Genomic DNA, 17,116 nt, shown 5'->3' on the forward strand with positions numbered 1-17,116 from the left:
AGCTATTCCTAGCGATTTTCCCCAAATCACAAGATGTTGAACCGACGCAGAGAGTGACTCGAACGTGGTTTTCTTAGTTCCAAAGACGCCAGTTCTGCCAGAAACGCCGCATACTCTCCGGAGCATTAATTAAATTCACTTGTTTCAGCTTCCCTTAGCAACACATTTTCTACAGTAGAGAAAATCAGTTAAATAGCACGAAAATAAATAAAGCAAGGGTTTGGATACAAATGGCGCAGAAATGCACAGAGTAGTGTGTCCAAAATTAAGAACAGGGAACGGCGCTATCCTCAACGGTTTAAACTTATCTGCCAACACTGCCCTCCAGTGGCTCATTACGAAAACGTGCATTTTAATTAATTTCTTTGTGGAGCACAATTATGAATAATTATCAATTCATTTACATACATAACTGTCTTATTACCTTGGGCTTCAGTGGCGCATTTACTCCATTCGCTCCGAAACTGTTATCATTGAGAACAAGCATTGCGGCACCTGTGCTCCACATCCGGGCCGGGGGGAGACAGAGGGGGGGGGGGGATAGGAGCGCGAGAGCTGCTCGCGCATGCGCTGTTCCTGGATCTGCGGCTCGAGCACAGTGGCAGCAAGGAAGACTTTAGGGGGCTCCTGTGATCAAGACGGAGCCCCGCGCGGTGATGCAGTATGCCGATGAAGACACGAGACCAGCGCAAAGTCACCACAATTGCTGGTAAGTGGGGTATATCGACATTTAAAGCATTTAAAGACTTACATGTTGAATGCTGTGTTGTTTACGTGGGGTAAATACAGTGTCGACGCGAAAGTGAAACTGCATGCTTTTGCCTCGGGACAGAAGATGTGCACGTGGCTGGACATGCGCGTCCACAGACCACAATCTGCTTGTGCCTCGGTCTGTCTCCCTTGGGAGGTATCACGCTGACAAGAAGTCTTGCTGGCGAGACCTAAAAAGGGCTGGATTTGGAGGAGCTGGAGGTGGGATTTGCCTATGTTAACGGTGATACCTAGATAGTGTAACAGTTTGATGGTGCACTGAGGGTGTGCCAGACATAGCTGTTGGGTTGCTCTCTTGATCAGCCAGTAATCCAAGTAAGGGAAGACGTGGTGGCTGTTACTCCGGAGGCGAACGGCGACCACAGCCAAATACTTTGTACTTTGTGAGAACCGTAGGTATCAGAGGAATGGGGAGAAAAGCGTAAGCCTAGATCCCTGACCAACGCATCAAAAGAACATTCCCTCGAGAGTTCGGGAGAGGGGATCTGCTTGCGAAGAACTCACATTTTGAGTTTAGCTGTGTCGCAAATAGGTCCAGAGTTGTTTTCCCTCAGACTGCAAATATCTCGTCGAGCTGAGTTTGCTCCAGCTCCCACTCGTGACAGCTGTTGCTTGTTCTGCTCAAGGTGTGCGCCAAGGTATTTCGAAGGCCTGGGATATGTTCTGCAGATAGAGAAATGTGATGGAGCGTTAACCAGTTCCACAACTCCCGCACATCTGGAGACAGAGTCAGGGATTTTGTACCTCCTTGCTTGTTTATATAAAACATGCTTGTGGTGTTGTCCGTGCGGATCAACACTGATGATCCCTGTATGCGAGGAAGGAAAGCTCGAAGAGATAAGAAAATGGCTTTGAGGGCTAGCCTGTTTATGTGCATCTGCCTTTGGGCAAAGGACCATCTTCCCTGCACATGTAGGTCCTGGAGGTGTCGTCCTCCCCATCCTTCCATAGAAGCAACCGTTGTGACTACGAAATCCGGAATGACTGGGAGAAAAGACTGTCCTTGGGTGAGATGAGAAGTCTGAGTGCACCACTTGAGGGCTTCCTTCATCCGAGAAGTGATCTTGATTACATCGAAGGAGCCTGAGGTTTGAATCCATTGAAACTGTAATTCCTCTTGAAGAGGTCTCATGTGTAACCGAGTTAGAAGTACAAGATCTATTGCGGAAGAGAGCATTCCCAATACAGGTTTGAACATTCTCACTGAAACACACTTTTTTCTGTATAGTTTGAGTGCGAAAGCGCTTAACCTCTGTTGTCTTTCCTCCGAGAGAAAAGCTTTGTTTTGGGTGATGTCCAGCCTTGCTCCTAGAAATGTCATTATCCGATTTAGGTAAGTTGATGATTTTTTAAAGTTGGCCGAGAGACCCAGCTTGTGGAAAAGAGTGAGGCAATTGTTTGTTGCTGTCTCCACTAAGCGAGAAGATGGTGCCTTTAAAAGCCAGTCGTCGAGGTACGGGAATACCCGATGACCTTTGTTTCTGAAGGCTGCTGCCACTGGAGCAAGGAATTTTGTAAACGTCTGCGGAGCCAATTTGAGGCCAAATGGAAGAACTCGGAATTGATAGTGGGTACCACTCACTGTGCACCTCAGGAACGTCCTGTGCTTTGGCTAATTAGGGACGTGGAAAAATGCATCCTCGAGATCAATGAAGTCATGTATTCACCCTTGTTGAGGCGACGTAGGATGTCTGAAAGAGTAACCATCCTAAATGTTTGGCTCTTTAGATATTTGTTCAATTTTCTGAGGTCCAGGAAAGGCCTTCACTCTCCTGACTTTTTACACATGAGAAAGAAGTGGGATTAGAAACCTTTCCTCCGTTGGGAAAACGGGACCTTTTCTATTGGCCCTTTCTGAAGCATGACAGATGCTTCTTTTTCGAGCAAGTGAAAGTGAGGAGGGTGCGATCCCCTGGGAGGAGTATTGGGCGGTTTTTGGGTGAACTCCAGTGTGTGGCCATACAAGATGAAATCCAGGACCCACTTGTCTGAAGTGATGATTCTCCATCGATCAATATGCTTGGAAATCTACGCACCATGTTTGGGGTTGGAGGGGGAGAAAGAGCTGCTGGTACCCAATTGAACTCACTGCTTTCGGCCGGTGTCACGGCCTTGTGATCCTGTTCTGCGTTTGGAGCCAATGTTTGGAGAAACCTGCTGTATTTGCCTGCCTGTAGGACTGCTGTTGATACCCCTGACGGTATTGCGGCTGATGGGTCTGGGAACGCTGATTATTTCCTCTATAATTGGAGTAGCCCCTACTTCAGGCTCCTCGAAAGGGCACCTTGCGGTACTGTAGGGTACCCAGAGCCTTAGCTGTGTCAGTGTCTTTCTTAATGGTGGTAAGGGTCTCATCAATATGGCTTCCATCAAGCTCTCACCATCATAGGCCACATCTAATATTTTGGTTTGGACTTCCGGACGGAAATTAGTTGCCTTGAACCATCCGTGACGCTGTAAAATGGCAGCTCCAGCCAACTGTCTGAAACCAGTTGAGGCAATGTCCATAGCTATGTCTATAATCTCAGAAGCTGCTCTCTCTCCTTCAGTGAGCAACTTAACAAACTCATCCTTATTATTATCGGGGATGACCTCCTTCATTGAACCAATGTCGGACCATATTTGCCTGTCATAACGGGCTAGAATGGCTAAAGCGTTAGCCGCCCTAACAGAAACTGCCGCCATTGAAGAAAACTTATTTCCAATGGAATCCAGGCGTCTGCCTTCCTTGTCCGGTGGAGAAAGGATAGGTGTAGATGGATTTTTTCGCGCGCCTCTGCGCTGCTTGAGAGATCACAGAGTCAGGTTTAGGGTGACTTGTAAGACACGCTGGCGAGCCCTCTGGTGCTCTGTATTTTTTATCTAACCTGGGAAGCACAGGCACTACAGAAGCCGGTGCTTTCATGACATTAATCCCTTCTTGCCAGACATGGTCAATGATGGTGTTTGCAGAGATTCCTGTGGAGGTGGAGAAGGCACTACAACATCCTCCTGAGGAGGAAACCTTCGTTTATAGTCCGCCAGCATATTCTGAAGATCCATAATTAAAGCTGGAGGGAATTGAACAGACTGCTGCCTGGGCTGTTTAAAATATTGTTGGTACTACACCGGAGGGGCAGGATAATGAGGATGATGATGATACCGATCCTCCTCATCATAGTTGTCATCCTCCTCCTGATATTTAACGTGTAGTTCTGAAGGACCACGTGCAGCTCTAAACTGTCCATCATCATCATCATCAGAATCCTCCACATCTAACAGATGGCTAGGAGGAAGTGGAGAAATCTTTGGTGTCCTAAACCGCTGCTGCGCAGGTTGATGAAAAGGGGTTGATGGAACTGTATAATAAGCTATTTGTTTTGTCGTTGAAGGTGAAGCTTTCGTCATCGACGGTACGGTCACAGCCATAGGGATTGAGGTTACCACATCTCCAGTCGTCGACGGTAGCATTTCTTTCGTCGACGGTGGTGTCGTCGACAGGGTCTTTGCCGTCGACGATGGGGTAGTCGTCGACTGTCTTGTCGTCGACGGTGTCTTGTCATCGATGGTCTCGTCGTCGACGGTGGCGTCATAGTCTATGTCGTTGTCGACGGTGTGGTCTTGACTCTCGTCGACGATGCAATCGTCGACTACAAGGGTAGGGTCGATGGTATAGAACCTCCAGAACTCACCGTCGACGTGGTAAACACCATCGACAATCTCAAAGATGAGTCACTGTGGTCGTCGTTGAAGTGAGAACATGTGTCGACGGTGAGCCTGCGCCTGAAGATGATTTGTGGCCATTTTTACCGTTAGAATGGCTAGAAGACTCTGGCTTTTCCTTAGAGGTTCCTGGAGACTGAGGTGATCCAATCTCTGAGGAGACTTTGGTTTTCTTCTCCTTTTTAAGAGATTTTTTAGGCGGTGAGAGGCTTAGATAGTTTCTTCCGTTCTTCAGGCTGACCCTCAGGCGACCTGGGCCTCTGGAGTGACATAGAGGACGCGTCGCTGTCAACAACCGAAGACTCACTGTTTTTTCTTCAGCCAAAGTAGAAGCCTTCCTTCTCTATCCCTCATCATGTCATGTCATCATGTCTCTATCCCTCACCTAGTCATGTAAGCTGCACCCTGCCACTTTCTACACCTTAGACTACACCGCTGCTACCTCTTACACTCGGATGTGTAAATTTGATTCCACCTAACCGGTTCTACCTCTCATATTTTGTACATGGTGTAAGCTGACTGCTACCTCGCACATAGGATACATTACGTAAGCTGCACCTACGCACTGTTTGTTCCTGGATTGCACTGACTTCTACCTCTTATTCTTTTGGTCACTCACTAGTGTCACCCCTTTGCCCTGTAACCAACGGCTGACAGCTTTTATTGTCGTCCTATCTCCTACACCCAACATCACAGCCTTTCTAAAATGGAGCTCAACGGCAAGCACACTTTTAGAATCAACTACCCTTCCACCCTCACCAAAAAAGCCACTAAACGTTTTAAACATAACTTCTTGAGGTCGCACCCTGAAACACCCTTTGCCGACACCTACTTCTCACCGGGCAATGGAGCCCTGAATACTGATATCATCTTCCACACCTCACGCAGAGCCCAATGGAGAAAAGCGTTCCTAACCCTACTCACCGTCTCCACCACCAGGAAAACAACTCATGGCCTAACTCTCTCTATCACACCTTCCCACCTCCTCCCTGGCAGGGCTACCATTACTATCTACAATAACGGGATTGTCCCAATTCAATCCACGGACAAGAACCTGGAACTACTAGACAACCTGTTCCCCAAGTTCAAAGAGCACCTTGCCAAGCTGCGGACCCCCACCCAGGACTCCACCAGCACTATCACCCCTCACGTCGCAGCCCCCGCCTACAACACCTCTACCCCCAGCACCCCAGTAAATGGCCCACCTGCTGTTAACACCCCACACTCCCCAAGCACAGTCACAAATCTCTCCACCTCATATACTAGCCGCCCCTCTAACATGACCCCTTTTACCCCCACTCATACCCTCCCATCCCTCTCCCCCCTGACATAACAACCCCCACCCACAACACGCCACCATCTGAACACACCACCGCTCGGAGTTTATCCACCCCCCCCTCCCATCCCCCCCACGGCAGACCCCTCTCCCTCCCCAGCTCCCTCCCCACTCTCACCCACGACACTCTCACACCTGACACAACATCTCTCACCCACAACACGCCACCATCTGAACACACCACCATTAGGAGTTTATTCACCCCCCCTCTCAGCCCCCCCACGGCGGACACCTCTCCCTCCCCCAGCTCCCTCCCCACTCCCACCCACGACACTCTCACCCTCCCAACAAAACATACAGAACATACCGCCTCCCCTACCTTAGCATCCCCCTCTCTCCCACCTCCTATTCTCAGCCCTCACTACCCTCCTGTCTCCCCCACTGTATTCAGCCTTCACTCTCTCTTCTACTCTCCGGCACCGTCTCCCACTGACGGCACTACCTATGCCTCCCACCCACCGCCCTCACCTACTTCACCCACACCCCTCGCCCACAAATACGCCCACACTTTGAATGCCATCCCACTTATTAGCACCACAGAACCTTCCAACAACGCTAGTATATCCCCCCCCTCGATACCCTGCCCGCTTTCCAGCTCACTACTCAACCATTCACCAATGGCTCTCACCACCAACCCCATCCCCAATCCTCCTCCTGACCTGACTTTATCCACCCTCCAACAAGTCAAAGAGGATATTCTACAAATCAAAAAAGATGTCCACGCAATCAAAGACCTTCTCTCCTCACAGCCCAGTCTACCTCCCACCATCCCTCTACCCTACAAACGACACACCCTCCCTACATACCCTCGCCTCCAACGACACCCGCGCTGGCCGACTATCCCCGTTCGCAATAACTCCCACCGCCCCCGTCGTGTCCTCAACCCACTGTCGGACCGCGACCTATGCTCTCTCCTACGCTCTTATGGCCCAGGTCCGGTAAAACACATATCCAACACACACATCCCCATACCCACAATTCTTACAAACCCTCTGAGGCTCCCAACAATCAACAACAGAGGTTCCGTCCCTAACAACCTCAGAAAAATTCCCCTCACACTAGAAAGCTCGACCACCCTTCTCTCTCCCAAACTCAAATGCATCCTACTCAATTGCAGATCGGCCCAGAGACACTCCTCCGACATCGCTGATCTCGTCTCATCTATGGATCTAGACCTAGCCATTCTAACGGAAACGTGGCTTACTGAAGCCTCTACCCCGATTATGGACATACTAGTCCCCCCCAATTATCACATCATCAGGCTGGACAGATCTCCTGGCAAGACGGGCGGGGGAATTGCATGCATTTTTAGGAGCAACCTCTCCGTTACGAAAGTCAACTCCCCCTCCCTTTCCTCCTGTGAACTCCTCTGCCTCGACATCACCAGCGAGGGCAAACAAGTTTGTGCTTTACATCTCATCTATCACCCGCCTGGTGACAATCTCATATTCACCCAACAACTCATGGACATGATCACTTCCAATGCCGGTCGGCAGACCACCCAAGTCTACCTGGGTGACTTCAATCTCCACTGGAGCGATCAGAAAGACACAGTGGTGAATAGTCTCAAAACTTTCCTTAATGCGCTTGACCTCACCCAAATATGCGATAGACCAACACACGACAAAGGCTCGATACTCGATCTCATCATTGCCAAAGAGAACTCTATACAACTGGAGGCGATACAACGCTGCGACTGGTCAGATCACCACATTATCACCTTCTTTATCAATGAAAAAGTTAAACCTAACCCGGCTCAACCAATCCAATCCAAAACATGGAAAAGGGACATGAAGAATCTTAACCCCTCCACCCTGCCTCCCCACATCGGCAAAAGCCTCCTTCCCCCTTCAGGTACCTCGGATGTTCACTCACTGATAGACCACTACCTTGACTATGAATACAATAGTCAATGAAGTCGCCCCACTGCAACTGAAGAGTCTCCACCAAAATTTCTAACCCCTGGTATGATGATAGACTCAATGACGACAGGCGTACTATGCGAATGGCAGAGCGCACATGGAGATCGGACTATTCAGCACTGCACCTCAAAAGGCTTAAGAACAAGAGAAATGCCTACTTCAGGAAAATAAAGCGCACAAAGTCGGACTTCTTTAGCCGCCAGTTGGACCAAGCAAAAAACAGGCCAAGAAAGCTGTTCGAACTAATCAAGTCCCAAACAAAGACACAACCCTTACAATCAAACAGCACAACAAGCGACACCCCACACTGTGAAGCCTTCTCTGCTTTCTTTAAGCTAAAGACTGACAACATAAGAAAGGACCTCATCTTGGATGCAAGCCGATTCCCCAACCACATCAGAATGTCTAACACTCAACCTAAAAACAAGGCATCCTGGCTGTACTTCGATACCTACTCGGAAGAAGCAATACACAAACTGCTCTGCACCTTGAAGCCCTCTAATCACCTCACAGACCCTCTACCTGCTAATGCTGTAAGAGACTTCATCCCCTTGCTCCTCCCTCTCTGGACCAAAATCATCAACAGCTCCCTACAACAAGGCCTCATTCCAGACTCCCTCAAGGTGGGTCAAGTCACGCCTATACTCAAGAAACCTACAGCTGATCCGTCCGACCTAAACAATTACCGGCCCATCACCAATATCCCCACCCTGGCCAAACTGCTGGAGAAATGTGTCCAACTCCAACTAACAAAACACATTGATCAATTTGACCTCCTCAACCCTCATCAATCAGGCTTCCGAGCGAAACATAGCACAGAAACAGCTATGACACACATAATTGATGACGCCCTCCAAATTCTTGATCGCAATGAGTCCTGCCTCCTCATCCTTCTTGACCTCTCTTCAGCATTTGACACGGTCAAACATGAGAACTTGCTGGAGCTGCTAAGCACTAGAATGGGTCTATCGGGAACTGTTCTCAAATGGTTTTCGTCCTTCCTTCACAACCGGTCTCAGAAGTTCAAGATAGATCAACAATGTGCTATCTACACCCGTGCCTGCAGATCTAGGTGTTCCACAAGGATCCTCCCTCTCCCCCACACTGTTCAACCTCGTCATGGAACCGCTCGCCACCCTGCTCCAAGCCTCCAATGTCCAATTCCATATGTACGCTGACGACACACAACTTTACCTAAAGCTACAATCCCCGGAAGAACTAAAACATCTGAATTCCACGCTTATCAACACTCAATCTTGGCTGGCCGATAATCACCTCAAACTAAATGCTCTGAAAACTGAGTTCCTACTCATCTCACCCCCGGCTAAAATTTCCACCACCCAAACCTGGCTCAATAACCTAACAGCACTCAATGTCCATCCTACCATCGTGGACTCGGCGAAATCCCTAGGCATCACACTCGACGCCAAGCTCAACATGCAGCAGCACGTTAGCAAAGCCACAAAAGGAGCTAATTTCCAAATCAACACACTGAGGAAAATTAAACCCTTCCTCCCTGCCGAAGACTTCCGAACTGCTGTACAAGCTTTAGTCATCCCTCGAATAGACTACGGAATTGTGGCCCTCAGCGGACTCCCGCTATCCACAACAGCACCCTTAAGAGCCTCCCTGAACGCTGCCGCGAGACTCATTACTGGCTCAAGAAAACATTCGCATATATCCCCAGACTTAAAGTCGCTAAAATGGCTGCCTTTTGAAGCCAGAATACAGCTATAAATTGCAGTTATGACACACGCTGCCGTGCACCACAATGCACCGAACTACCTCGCTCAAAAGTTGTCTATATCAGGAGGTTCGAGATCCAATAGAAGTGCAAAAAATCTACTCCTGAAACCTCGTAGATTCCGGAAAGAGAAAACATACAAGCGCTCCTTCTCAGGAATGGCACCCAGGATCTGGAATGCGCTCCCTCCTGAAACCAGGCTTATCTCCTCCACTGCACTCTTCAAGAAAGAGGTGAAAACCATCCTTCTGGCCAAGATCTCCTGAACCTTATAGGGGCTGGATCAGAGACTCTGCATTGCTTTGTATCACTGCTCACCTTGTCCTTTGGCACTATACTTCCACTTGGTGGGGACACTATTACGTTACTCTCTTACTACCGACCAATATATGATACACTTTGGTTTACTGATTCACTCTCCCGATGCCCCCACTCAGTGTTCTCTATATACTAGGACATTGGTATAAGCCACCCACACACCCAAGGTGTACCTGAACAGCTCTGTAGTGGGATCAATGACTTGTGCCGTCTTATATTACTTGTTTACCTGATTGTATATTGATATGTTTTTTGTATGTTATTATTATCCTACCATGTTAGTGACTATTTTACTGCTCCCACTATCTCTGTTAATTCCTACTGCCCCTGCCCTGTCTTTGTGAAGCGCTCTGATATCTGTAAGGATCTTGTTCGCGCTATATAAAACTTTGAATAAATAAATAAATAAGGTCTTAGTGGAGAAGGCGCGGAACATTTTGCATTGCTTTGTCTCATGGCTGGGATAGGGACAATAAATACAATCTGTGTGTGCATCATCTACATGCAGTCTCTTCACACAGGATTTACAGGCTCTAAATAATCCTTTCTAATCAGACATTTTTCTTAACCTCTTCAGCGCGGCGCGAATTCTCGCGCTGTGCTGAGGGTTCTATTAGGCCTATGGACTCATGACGGAACCGTTCCATCATGAGCACAGGCCAACCGACGCTCATGACGGAACCGTTCCGTCATGAGCACCGAAGGGGTTAAAGAAATCTAAAAGATACTTATCTGAGAAAGTTGAAGTAGACTGAGCAGAGTTCAGGGAGACTCCCTTACACTACGAAGTGCAGTGAAAATCTGAGGGACTCAGCCTCTCTTGGAAAGGTTCTAGAGGGTGCTGATTGGCTGAGTTTTCACTTTGGTTCTTTTTGTAAAAGGAGACTAATAGGCTAAAAAAATATGGGTGCTACCATAATAGCCTATGGAAAGGTATAATCTATTACTTACTACTTTGTTATTTATGTACCGTAGGACACCCACTACGAAGACAGGGGATGATTCAGGCATGTGAATCTATGAAAGATACCCCAATACTGGATAATGAGATCGATAGAAAGAGAGGGAGTCACTGTTTAGTGGTGGCGGCTGACTACGCCGCGCCACCTCTAACTGGGGATATTGCCTTTGTAAACACCCAAAGGGAAACCTTGCGAGGGATGTCTGTTGGTGCTGCTGCCTCTGGTAGAAGGAAGATGCCTGTGGGGGGGGGGATGGGGGGGGGAGGGGAGGTGTTTGGAGCTCCTCTCCATAGCTTGACCTACGAAAGGACACCCGTGGAGAAGTCATTTGGAGGGCATCTATTGCCTTTGCAGTGTCTTTGTCCTTCTTGATCTTTTGCTGCATCTCATCAACCTGCAGTCCGAAGAGGTTCTTCCCATCGAAGGGCAGGTTGAGGAGATGCTATTGTAACTCTGATTTGAAACCAGAGACACATAGCCAGGTGTGGCTTCGAATCAGGACACTAGACTTAGGGGCACGTGCAACAAGGCCTTTTCCGATGCATGCATCTTTTGGCATTCGCAATATAGGTAATCGCAATTTATTGCGATCACCTAAATTGCGAATGCAATTAAGGGAATCGCAAATTGTGATTCCCTATTCGAGATGCACCAAGCCTTTCCTAAATGAGACTTTGCATTTAGGAAACGCTAATTACCATCAACTTCAAGATGATGGTAATTCGCAAATTCTTTGAACAAAGCATAAAAGTGCATTTTTCAAAGTGATATGTGGCGCAAACACATGCCCTAAGGGCATGTGTTTGCGCCACATGTGCACACTTACTTTTGGGGGGGTGCATCAGGGGGGCCTTAGGCCTCCTGGCACCCTTGCAATTGCATTCGTAATTTGTGATTACCAATTTGATAATCGCAATTTGCGAATGCATTCCATTTCATTCCTATAGGACCATAGGAATGAACTGAGTGACATTACATAATAGCGATTCACAATTTGCTAATCACTATTAGGTAATATGTAGAAATTGCATTTAATTTAGCGATTCCTACGTGCATAAGGAATGCAATTCCTAAATAGTGATGCCTTAAACATCGCTATTTGTTGATGTATGTGCTCCTTAATGCACTGCCCTGCTGTGTCAGCTGCGTCCAGGGCATAGTGAATGGTGGCGTTAAGATATGAGCTTCCCTTCTGAGACCAGCTTGTGTCTATGCTTTCTGTACTCATCTGGGACATGCTGAGGGAGTTTATCCATCTCATCCTAGTGAGCACGATCATAGCGTGAGGTTAGGCCACTCGAGTTGGCAAATCTGCTGTGGTTTGCAGATTGGGCTGCAACTTGTTTGCCTACATCCATATTTCACTATCTTGATCCAGCGTAAGGACATCAGCAGTGTCCTGTGCATTAGTGCATTTTCATTCTGTTTGTATTACTCGGTATTCATGTTGTAGTTGGCCTCGAATATACAGTAGTTGAGAGGATGAAGTCTTGAATTTTTTTATTAACCCTGGGGTATACCACTGTAGCCTTCACAGTGACTTTAAATGTATCAGGTGTTATTCTTAGCATGCCTTTAAGCATGGGGAGATGCTGCATTGTCCTCTGGGTATAAGAAGGGTTTCCACTAGAAGTCCTAATTCTCCTGATCTTTGTGAAGCTCTACCTTGTGGCAGGCTGCCGCTCTGCTTATAACCTTGTGGTATCAGGTGGTATCATGGGGACGATCGCTTTGCGGGTTAGAGGTCTGTGTCTGCGGGTGGGTCGATGTTGTAATCGTCCCATGGGTCATCCCCTGTGCCCAGGTCAACGGAAGGCTCATATGGAGCCAAGGGATACATTGGGCTACCTCCCACATAAGAGGAACATATGGATCCCTCTGGTGAGTGTAACGGAGGAATCATTGGTGGAGGAAGAGGCAGATGTGGAGGAGGAAGTGGTGGAAGAAGAGGTGTAGGGTGCCAAGGTGGTGGGTTAGTACACATTACGATGTTACCTAAACTTAGGTGGAGCAGGGTGTTTGTGTTCAAGTACCTTCGTCAAAGGTGAGTTTGCTTACGGGGTGAAAATTCCTGTTCTTTCAGATGTGGCATTTCCCTGTCTGAGGAAGGAAGACGAGGCATTGTTCCTTAGCGTCAAGCTCCTCCTGGAGCTGAAGCAGGAGGAGTTGTTCCTGGTCCTCCGAACCCGCCAATGACAGAGCTTTGGGGCCGAATGTTTTGGCGCCGATCAAGGCTATTGGATGGTGTCCACCAAGTGGCTCTCCGGAGCCGAAAGAGTTTCGGGAGCCAGTGCAAGATTTGGGGCCAGCTTTAAAGGATTTGAGGCCCGGGTTAGGTGCCGACCAAGGCCTTCTGGCAGTGGCAAACCAGAAGTCCCAGTGCCAAATTTGGTGCCCGATGCCCGATCCTCTCGAGCACAGTGCTCTATCTGTTGGTGTTAGGGGCTATTGTTACTCAATTGGCATTTTCTGCTGACAGCCACTTACTCTGCGTCGAAGTGTGAGCTCGGTTCTAGGTTGAAGCAAAGCACCGGTTGGTCTGAAAGTCTCTGGCTGTGGCTCCCCCTTAACGCCCTGGTCCTTGAAGAGATCAAGCTAGGCGCCGAACTTGACGATATGGAGTGACTTTTTGGTTCTGAAGGAAAAGCAGGTGGTGCAGGATGTCTAGACGTACTCCAGCGAGAGACACGAGTTGAAGACTCGATGTATTCCCAATGGCATGGTGGATTGTACCAGAAAGGGGTTCTTAACATTACAGAGTCTGCATCGTCGGTGAAAGAGGTTGAGAAGAATGCCTTAAAAGTGGATGAGAGCCCCGAGGGGGGTACCGCAAAGAAGTCGGATGGCGAAGTGGAGTGAAGAGACAAAGCTACAAAAGATTGATTCAAGTGGATTGGGGTGGAAGAACCGTGAAGTACCTGTGCCAAACAGCAGAAGGTGTTGGCCAGAAGTTAGGTGGATGCATGTCCAACCCTGACAAAGGAAAGAAACAATCTAACAATGGAGCCGATGGCCCAGGCGTATTACCATGAAACAGGTGTGCCAGACCTCGTGACTCTAAAACTTCATCGAAGAAAAACAAGTTTCATATGTCCAAGCCCAACACTAGAGGGCAAGAGTATGGACGCATGGATATCTACAGCTTTACATGTCACAAACAATGCAGCTCCATTCACCAAACTAAGTGTCCAGCTAAACATAGTTCAAAGAATTCTCATCGAACAATGAATTTTCTGAATAATAGGTCCAAAATTTGAAAGGCAGACACGTGTCCACCACTCACCGTTCACCTTTGATCAGGTTATACATGTGACAAAAATGTTGTATTCTTCCAGTGGTGTTTCAGTCCTTCAGTCTAATCCCTCCTTCGCCCCCTCTTCCCAAACTACAAAAGCATTCCTTACCTAAGTTGCAAAGGGTAATGTAGGTAACATAACTATCAAATGAACACCTGAATTGTTGAATACTCTATAGCTGACAGCAGTTGCAGTAAGATTGTAAAATGTGTGCATTTCATACCAAACTACTGGATCATTAACTGTAGATTCTAAAACACTGAGAACATGTTCCATCATTAAATGTTTACTTTTTTACACTTCTGGTTTAGATATCTCCAAGGGTCCCCAAGTCAAAAAGCCCACCCTTCTTTGGGCCGGCCTTTGCTTTCAAGTATCTTGCAAAGAGACAAATGCTCCCCTCTCAAGTTCTAAACTTGTAACATTCTGTGCAAATGTGGACATTTGGTAGGCCAGTCTGTCTTTGGTAAAAATGTTCTTGTAAGTAATCCCACAGTTTAACAAAGCCATTTCCTTATTTATCTTAATTTATCCCTTCATCATGCATTCCCTTGTTATTGATGCATGTAGTCCCCCGCCTATTAAATATGGAAGCGCAGGTACTGTACCAAATTGCAGATAAAAGGTCAGCAAAATATATATATATTTTTTAAATCATAACTTACATCCATTTCTCCTTGATCAATAACATAGAAGTTATCACCTTCGTCACCTAATTAAAAAGAAAAAACTATATTTAGTATTATGCATGAACATTGCAAGTGTGTACTCTAAAGAAAAAGTAATTATAAATCTGTCCAATGATGACCACGCACTATTGATATGTTCAAACATATACCCTTAAGCAACAGAGGAGAAGAAGGGCAAACTAATAGGCTTCTTTAAACAGAAATCAGAAGAACTAATTTGCTGAGAAATGCTAAGGGGTTTTGTGCCCAATCAACAGCATTTGCAAATCACCTTTCATGTATTGCACTGCTTTCTCCATCTATTCTTTTTGAGTTCTACTGTTATCCAAATGAATCAAGTATAAACTGTCCATTTCAGGTCTCACTTTTTGATCCACCTTTTAATTACATGTACATAAGTGGTTTTTATTTGTTAAGGAACACAAACTGTGACAGCTATAGAGATTGTCTATAAACCTGTTGGTAACTGAAAAGCAGAACTTTAGTTTGTGATAAAAGAAATTGCTGAGAATATATAGGCAAATGTTTCTACAATCCTTTCTGTGCAAGCTGTACCTGTTTTTACATGATGTAGAATCTAACAAATCACCCCTGTATCACCTCAGACGTTTAAACTCTCCAAGGCCATTGGACCCCACTACTCCTGGGCTTTAAACATGCAGAGATAACGGTGCCCGGTCTCATATCTTTGGCTGGATTTTAGAAATTAATTATTAATAGATCTAACCATATTTTGCAATTAGTTATGCAGAACCTACAGCAAGAAATGCTAAATAAAGTAGATTAGAGTATTATGCCACAGGAACAGTTTTCAACTCCAATTGGGGAGGAGAACATGTTGCAGATGCACAGGTGATTAAATACAGGTCTTAAACTACTCTTAGATATTAAGTAATTAAGTATTTTTGATTACCCAATCGATTATTTGCTTATATGCAAGCTTTATCACTAATCTCTGGATTCTCATACGGTTTTATTTTAGAAAACTCAAAGTATACGATGATTCACAAAGAGTGTTATTTATTGTACATCTCTACGGCAAGTAACAGATCTGAAATAATGAAAAAGAGCATACTTGTCATTTACTTAATACAGGTGCTATAGGATTTAAAGAACAAAACTTGCCTTGCAGTATCACAGTTTCTCCTGCAATGTAGATGACTGAAAACATGGCATCAAAAATGTCACTGAAAGAGAAGAAACAGCTCATAATTTTAATCTTTACAAATAAAGGGAAATTGGTTAACCAAAAAATAGCATAATTTAATTCAAAATGATATCGCTAGCTAATGATTTTAGGTCTCGCCTAGGGAGCCCTTACACGGTCTCTTTGAGGCGTGCTGTATTCAGGATAGGGCAGGACACTCCGCCCACTTCCCCCCCCCATCTTTTTAATTGGCTCCAATATCTGTTCTTTGTAAATGTTGGCTTTTCATTGGTCAATAGGCTTACTAGTACTCCTTAGGACCACCTTTCCTCTTCTTGCAACCCCTATGAGGCCACCCCCGTTACATGTGTTGTTACTCAGCAGGTTTTATTTACAGCCTCGGAGCATTTTTTTCTTAAAGGGCTTTTATCCTGCCTGCTTTTGAGGACACGCTATCACGCAAAGCTTTTTATAATAGTTTTATTTAACAGTGCAGCATGCCTCAGCACTAATAATGGTGGCCATGATTTCCTTTTTGTGTTAATCTCTAATTCTGAATGCGCCTGCATGCCTTTTTTTCTATTTATTTACTTTTTTTTTTTACAATGGCGGTATCCACGCTTTAACTTTAAACATCTAAATCTAAAACGCGGCGCCGCAATTTCTTCAAAAGTAAATAAATACCAAACTTTTGCTATACTTTTGAAGCAATTGCGGCAACCGCGCTTTAGCTTAAGATGTTTAGATCTAAAGATAGCTGCCGGCCGCCATTGTAACAAAAGTAAATAAATAGAAAAAAAAAGCAAGCGGCCACCATTTCTTTCTATTTGTTTACCGTTGTTACAATGGCAGCGCCTGTGCTTTAGCTTTAAACATCTTAAGATAAAGCACGGGTGCTGCGATTGCTTCAAAAGTAAAGAAATAGAAAACTTTAGTTTGTTGCTATTTCTTTACTTTTGAAGCAATCACGGCACCTGCCCTTTAGCTTAAGATGTTTACAGCTAAAGCATGAGTGCTGGAATTGAGGTTTGTCTTCCTGTAGTGCTCTGAATCGGCACACTTGTTACTAGGGAAAAAGGCAACTCCACTCTTGGAAAGTAACCATTGGGCTTGGCAAGATAGTCAGGAAAAAAGGCTGCGCTCCTAATCACTTTCTCATTTCACTGGCAATTCTCTTCTTATCTCATGATAGCGCGGCCTTTGTGCTTCGTGTGGGCCCTTTCATTTCA

At 46.2% G+C, this 17,116-nt stretch overlaps 1 protein-coding gene across 1 annotated transcript in view; it reads right to left on the minus strand.

The window, feature by feature from the left end:
• The window catches only part of PRKAR1A (protein kinase cAMP-dependent type I regulatory subunit alpha), a 310,119-nt gene that overhangs the window by 138,351 nt on the left and 154,652 nt on the right, over positions 1-17,116 (minus strand). The window contains exons 5-6 of the mRNA XM_078654290.1: positions 15,866-15,927; positions 14,717-14,763 (exon numbers count right to left, since the gene is read on the minus strand). Coding sequence (XP_078510416.1) covers positions 14,717-14,763; positions 15,866-15,927 — 109 coding nt within the window. The remainder of the gene's footprint in view (positions 1-14,716; positions 14,764-15,865; positions 15,928-17,116) is intronic.

This window comes from Lissotriton helveticus, chromosome 7, assembly GCF_964261635.1.
Source record: "Lissotriton helveticus chromosome 7, aLisHel1.1, whole genome shotgun sequence".
NCBI classification, from domain to species: Eukaryota; Metazoa; Chordata; class Amphibia; order Caudata; family Salamandridae; genus Lissotriton; species Lissotriton helveticus.